This window comes from Poecilia reticulata, unplaced genomic scaffold (assembly GCF_000633615.1).
Source record: "Poecilia reticulata strain Guanapo unplaced genomic scaffold, Guppy_female_1.0+MT scaffold_233, whole genome shotgun sequence".
Classification (NCBI taxonomy): domain Eukaryota; kingdom Metazoa; phylum Chordata; class Actinopteri; order Cyprinodontiformes; family Poeciliidae; genus Poecilia; species Poecilia reticulata.
In genome coordinates, this window is record NW_007615027.1 from 116,163 (window position 1) to 122,486 (window position 6,324).

The window sequence follows — 6,324 nt, forward strand, 5'->3', positions numbered from 1 at the left end:
CCTTCCCACTGCGTCTCACTGTCTGTGGAAAGTCCCAACCTTCCCCAACTCTCTTGTGACTCATTCATACCTCATTACAACATCTCCGGTACTTTCCTTGTTTTCCGTTGACCATCTGTTTCTGATTCTGCCGCACCCCTCGCTCAGTGATGACTCACTCCACACAGTTTCTCCTTCTAAGCCTGTCTTTTCTTACAAAACATAATCAATGTGTTACCTTGTTGACCGATTACTTCAGTATCTTTAATCTTAACGATCAGTGATCCTTATACGACAATCAAGTTGTTCAACCCTTAATTTCCATAATGTATTATAACATTCAGCTGATTAAAAGTACAGAACATATATTTTTGATTATACATTACAGACATTCCTTCATTGGCATGTGTATTATTATTATACCTGTTACTAACGATAATCATTATTAAATCATTATACAAGGTTTACTGTTATTTCTCAGGCCTTTATTCCGTTTTCTGCGTGTACCTGGACCGATCTCACATGCTTATACCAGGTTTCACGACAGTTCAGAACATGCTAAAATCACAGCGCCGTCTGGTGGCCTGGCATGGGAACTACAAATGACTAGCTGCACCGTCTAAATGTGGAAATTACATAAAAAATAACCAAATTTTACATTCATACATGTAGTTTTACAAAATCTCTTCCTATTAAAAAAGCATTAAGAAATTTGTTTTTATCATTTTGTAAATCTCTGAAAAACATTGACAGTCCCTGCAATAAAACGTTTTTCAATCAGAATTTAATCTGCTGTAAGCCCCACGTTTTATCTTTTAGTTTTTTATTTTACGGTGGTTTTGTTTCCCCCTCTGACCTCGTATGTATGTGTTCTCTAACCAGTTAGTGTATTATTACTTAGGGAGGACTATTTAACTTTTTTTATTAGAGAGAATGTTTAAGTGTGAAATGGTCGTTGCCATTTGGTTTCATGCTGTTTTCAAATATGAAGACAGTTATGAGGCAACGGTCACATGTAAACAAGTCTCATGTAAACAAGTCACAGTAAATGTAGTAACTGCCAAACTGGGAATGTGGGCATCGGATCGACAGCTACATTTCCTTTTGTTGTTGTTTACGTGTCTGCAGGGTGTTGCCTGGCGACCACATGGAGAGGACCCGCTTTGTGACCAAGATGGTCCGCTCCAGCAGCTCCACCGGACACAGGAACTACGGCGCCCCCACCTGCCCGCCCTCCACCTCCTGGCAGCCAATCAGCTCCCAGCTCCACCAGCAGGCCCCTCCCCCTCCACAGCGTAGCCATGGCAACACCCCGAGCCCGGTGGGCGACGCTTCGCTGGTCCGCCTGCCGCCCCCTCCAGCAGGGGAGAGACACGGCGGGAACCGACCCAGCCGGCACGGCGGCGGGGAGCGGGCCGGGACGGAGCGGGCCGGGACGGAGCGGGCCGGGACGGAGCGGAATGGGGACGAGGCGAAGCTCGACAGCGACACCTCGGTGTCCATCCCGTCGGTGGACCATGAGGAGCTGGAGCGCTCCTTCAGCGGTTTCTCCATCTCCCAGTCCCGGGAGAACCTGGACTTCCTGAACAACGGGTTCTACCCGTCCGCCGGGCCGGGGGAGCAGCCGGCCGGCGGCAGCGGCGGAGGCTCCGTTCGCCACGCCGCCCGCCGGCCCTACATCGCCCAGGGGGAGTCCGACTCCGACTCCGAGCTGTGCGCCCCCTCCCCGCACTCGGACCGGGCCTGGACCGGCACCAAGTAGGGCCGACCCGAAACCGAACCAGCAGAACCCTTTTTTAAACCCAGACCCGTCACTTAAACACCAGCTGTGGGCTCGGAGTGAAGCTTTATGTGAAAATACGCTGGACTGACGTCACCATTTATACAGCGAATGCTTGCCACGCTCGCACCTGATTGGTTCCTACTGACCAATCAGACTCAGTTTCCACCAACATCTGCTTGACCGAATGTGAGGATAGCAGTTACCATGGCAACCACCTTGTCCACCCACTGACCCGCCCAGAATCCGGGTCGGTTCGGTTTTAAATCAGAACCTCAGGTTCAGACATTAACACAGAACTTTTTATTTCTAATTTTTTGCTTTTTTTCTGAAACATTTTGTCTCCTGGTTTGGATCTCCAGCTAAAACCTCCAGGTACCTTCAGGAGCCGCCACCGGAACCAGAAGCGGACCTCTCCTGGTTCCGTCTCTTTGGTTCTGGTTCAATTTACAATTAAATTTATCCTGAATGTTGACCCTCAGCTTCTGTCCAGTGTTATAGATCAACTGGTGGCAGCTGGAAAAGACTGATGTTTCTGTGGGCGTGGCTTTTTAGGACCCCTTCACCGAACCAGGAAGTAAACAATGCGATCAGCTTAAAGAACTACAAATCTTTGCAAAAATACTAACCCGTCAAATGAAGATCCAGATAGATCTCGATGTGGCATCACCAGATCTCAAAGCAAAGATTGATCCCTGAAAACCGACATAAATGTTAAAGAGCCTTGGGATTAAAAATGAAATGTTTCAAAAGATAAACTGGCCGTGTAGTTTTTCCACATATTCATCATATTGTGATATTTCAAACAGAAACTATAGCGAAATGTTTTTAACTGTTTATGTAATGTTAACTTTATTTCATAGCTCATTTACAGAAGTCATGGCTACCGCAGATCTACGTGTCGTTTCTGCCTTGTTGATTTTTTTCCTCGTAATTTAACTAAACGTCTTTATTCTTTTTATCAACTGACCGTAATTCTCAACCAAATGAGAAAAAACATTGTCTTATTTACTTTTCCATCAGAAACAGTTAAAATCTTCACTCGAACTGAGATTCTGGAAGCGTCACCAGTTAATCCAGGTTTGCTTCCTAAAGGTGCCGTTAGATGATCAATAACAGGAACGTCAGCCTCTCAGATGACGTCATAGTTTAGCGGCGCTCTGAGTTCAGTTAGCAGCGCCATCGTCTGTTTCCCTTTTGGACCAGTTTATTTCATTGTCTACAAAATAAATAATATAATTCACTTGCTGCCAACATTTTGGAGGTAATATAGTTTAACAGGTTTGCCAGACAAACTTTAACTGTGAGAATATTGTCAGGTTACCAAGTTGCACAGCTTTGCTTCTGCAGCCCAGTGAGTCTTAAAGTGAAACGAAATAATGTGGCTTCCATTAAATGAGCAATGAATTAGTTTGCATGATATTATAACTGTTTATGTTTATTGATATGTTTGCAGAGCATCTCAGTCAACATCAGACTGAAAAGACTTAAAATGATCGTCATGCTGGATGGTAGAACCAATTCTGACAGTCTCCTTTTGAAGTGCGGTGTATTTTAGTGACCTTTTAATGTATTCTTCAATATTCCTTCATACCATTATGTTTTGAAGAGCTCTTAGAGAAAGTAGAGACATTTTTATATGTTTATTTACGTTTGTCGCATTTTGATCAGGAAACGACAAAACCGCCTAATTTTTAAAAACCTCTGCGTTGAGGACCCCGTTTGACGTCACTAGTTAACCTTAAAGCGGCTCTTTCTGTTTTTAATTTGATTTCCCTTCAACAGCCTGCAAACTGTTTCCCACAGTGAACACACGGACACATACTGTAGATATGGTTCATAATCTGTTGGTATCTGACATGTAGGAACGTTTATTATTATAATTTCGGCTGGTCGGTTTGGATATTACCACCACCATTAGCTGTTAACTTTATATATTTTATTACAGTACAACTTATCGACATTACTTGATATTCCTTTCTAATTGGACACGTAAACAAGGAACACCATCAGTTATGCGAGTTAAATTTTATTAAATATGATGACAAACACCTACTGTTTACCTTTTGCTCACCTGTAACGTTAGCAGCTCAGATAACAGAAACCTGAGGGTCAATTCCAATGTTTTTCTGATCAGTGCTGGTTACAAAAAGCAGAAACTATCTATTTAGGTTTACATTGCGGTTATTCATGAGTTAATGTATTCTGGTGAACCTGAATGTGAATGAGATTGTTATTCATTGATCTGGTTATCCTCAAATGCGGTGTTTTCGAAGCGCAATGAAGGCCGTTCTTTAGAAAATTGTTCTGAAACGTAATTTTCACATGCAACATTATTAAACATATTTGCGTCAAATGGGATTTATAGTAAAGTTGTGCAAACGGTTTTTTCACGCAAGTAGCATTTTTCAACAGGCATCGACACGGCCACCTACAGTTTGGAAACATCTGCGGTGCGCAAAGGTTTCAACCAGTTGATCTATAACAGCGGTCAGATTCTGGTACCGGATTTCCGGGACGACTCCAGCTTGGTTCTGAGAACTTCTGTATCTGACCTTTGACCTCATGGGGATCTCCAGCAGGTCTGAGGGCTCAAAGGGCCGATTAATAAAATCCATAACCCGTTAAAATAAACATGTCTGCGTTCCTTCAACCTGATCAGGCCCTCCAGGATTTCATGATTGTTTTTCTGGAAATAATTTAGAAATATTTGAAGAAATTTTTGCAGTGATTGTGACTTTGCTGCTCACCGTATTATATACAGTAGTAAAACATACTGCCCCCTGCAGGTGGGAGTTGGCATCACTTTAACCCAAATTTTTTGACAATTACGCATTAGTGCCAAAAAATGAGGATCTGTTGGTTTTTACAAAATTAGAATAATGAAAAACTAGAGGGACTTATTGTGATTTGACACGCTGATAAAAGATAAAAACGGCTTTGATTCATTTGATAAACTTGAAGGTTCTGTTCCTGAGTCCGTCGGGCCGGATTTGGCCCCCGGACTTTCAGTTTGACACAAAATGTTTTAAAATGTTAGAATGTGTTCACATCTATTCCACAAAGAATGAAACCAATGACAGAAATATTCATTTATAAAGTATTTTGTTTCAACAGGTAGAAAAATATTTGGTTTGCTGTCAAAAAATTCAAAAAAGTACACACACACACACACACACGCGCGCACACACACGCGCGAACACACACGCGCGAACACACGCGCGCGCACACACACACACAAACACACGCACATACACACACGCGCACGCACACAAACGCACGCACACACACGCGCGCGCGCACACACACACACGCACGCACACGCATACACACACACGCGCGCACACACACGCGCGCGCACACACACAAACACACGCACATACACACACGCGCACGCACACACACACGCGCACACACAGCTCGGCTCGGCACATGGAAGTGGAAAATAAAAATGAACAAACGAGATTGTTCCTTAGTAATAAAGAGAAAAAAAATAAACACTGAAAACCAATTAGTTACTAAAAAAGACAAATAAATGAAAAATTAGTAACAGGATTTTCTAACTTTTATAAAATTTGTCAAAACATACAAGTGGCAAGAGAGATTTTTTTATTATGCAGTTATTCAAACTGTTAAATTAAAATGTGTTTTTTCATCAGATTTTTATGCTGAATTGGGAATTCATAATGTAAATGCAAAATATTTAAGTCGTTTTGGTGGGAAATATTCTTCCCAGAATAAATAAATCCCACTTACTGAAATAAGTTTTACATTTTTTTGTAGTTTCCCCAAATGTAGGTTTTCTAATTCTGGCATTTTAGTTTTATACACCCAAATATTTATTTTCTATGAAACTAAACCTGAAAACAAAACTAAAATAGAAGCATCTACATTTCATACATCTGTACTAAAAACAGGAAGTTCTGTAAATGTGGTTCTGAAGGTCCAAACTTGTCTGAAGCTGCACCTCACCTCCCATCCACCAGATGGCAGCAGGAACCTTTCAGGAACCAGTCAGAACCCGGTTCTGCCTCCAAACCAGAGGTCCGACCTCAGTGATCCAACAGAACCAGTGATGGTATCCAGATGTTTTAATGTTCGATGGGTCAAATCGGACCATCACAGCCGGGTCACATGACCAACCAGCGCCACCACCACTTTCAAACAAACTTTATTTATAATCTGGTGCAGAACAACAAAGACATGGAGAACTGGTTCCTCTGTCCTCACTTCTTCCTGAACCTGTGGAACAAAACAGAACCTTTCTACCGGGTCCAACAGAACCATCAACCAAAGCCCAGACAGGAAGCTTACCTGGAGCCGCCCGACCGCTTCCTGTCCAAGCCGAGGCGCTTCCTGTCTGCGAAGGACGGCCTGAAGGAGACAGACAGCAGGTCAGAAAAGACAGAGAGCCAACTGGTAACCAATGACCAGTAGATGGCCAGTAGATGACCAATAAATGACCAGTAGCTGACCAGTAGATGGCCAGTAGATGACCAGTAGATGACCAATAAATGACCAGTAAATGACCAGTAAATGACCAGTAAATGACCAGTAGATGACCA

The 6,324-nt window shown here is 42.9% G+C and overlaps 2 protein-coding genes across 2 annotated transcripts in view; one reads left to right on the forward strand and one right to left on the reverse strand.

Annotated features, from left to right (window-relative positions):
• kcnq2b (potassium voltage-gated channel, KQT-like subfamily, member 2b) overlaps nucleotides 1-4,393 on the forward strand; it is a 23,745-nt gene extending 19,352 nt beyond the window's left edge. The window contains 2 exon segments of the mRNA XM_008402480.2: nucleotides 1,108-1,695; nucleotides 1,697-4,393. Coding sequence (XP_008400702.2) covers nucleotides 1,108-1,695; nucleotides 1,697-1,850 — 742 coding nt within the window. The 3' untranslated portion in view covers nucleotides 1,851-4,393.
• Nucleotides 4,394-5,917: 1,524 nt separating this feature from the next.
• The window catches only part of ddx27 (DEAD (Asp-Glu-Ala-Asp) box polypeptide 27), a 12,785-nt gene continuing 12,378 nt past the window's right edge, over nucleotides 5,918-6,324 (reverse strand). Inside the window, exons 16-17 of the mRNA XM_008402487.2 lie at nucleotides 6,074-6,320; nucleotides 5,918-6,001 (exon numbers count right to left, since the gene is read on the reverse strand). Of these exons, the coding sequence (XP_008400709.2) occupies nucleotides 5,986-6,001; nucleotides 6,074-6,320 (263 nt within the window). The 3' untranslated portion in view covers nucleotides 5,918-5,985. The remainder of the gene's footprint in view (nucleotides 6,002-6,073; nucleotides 6,321-6,324) is intronic.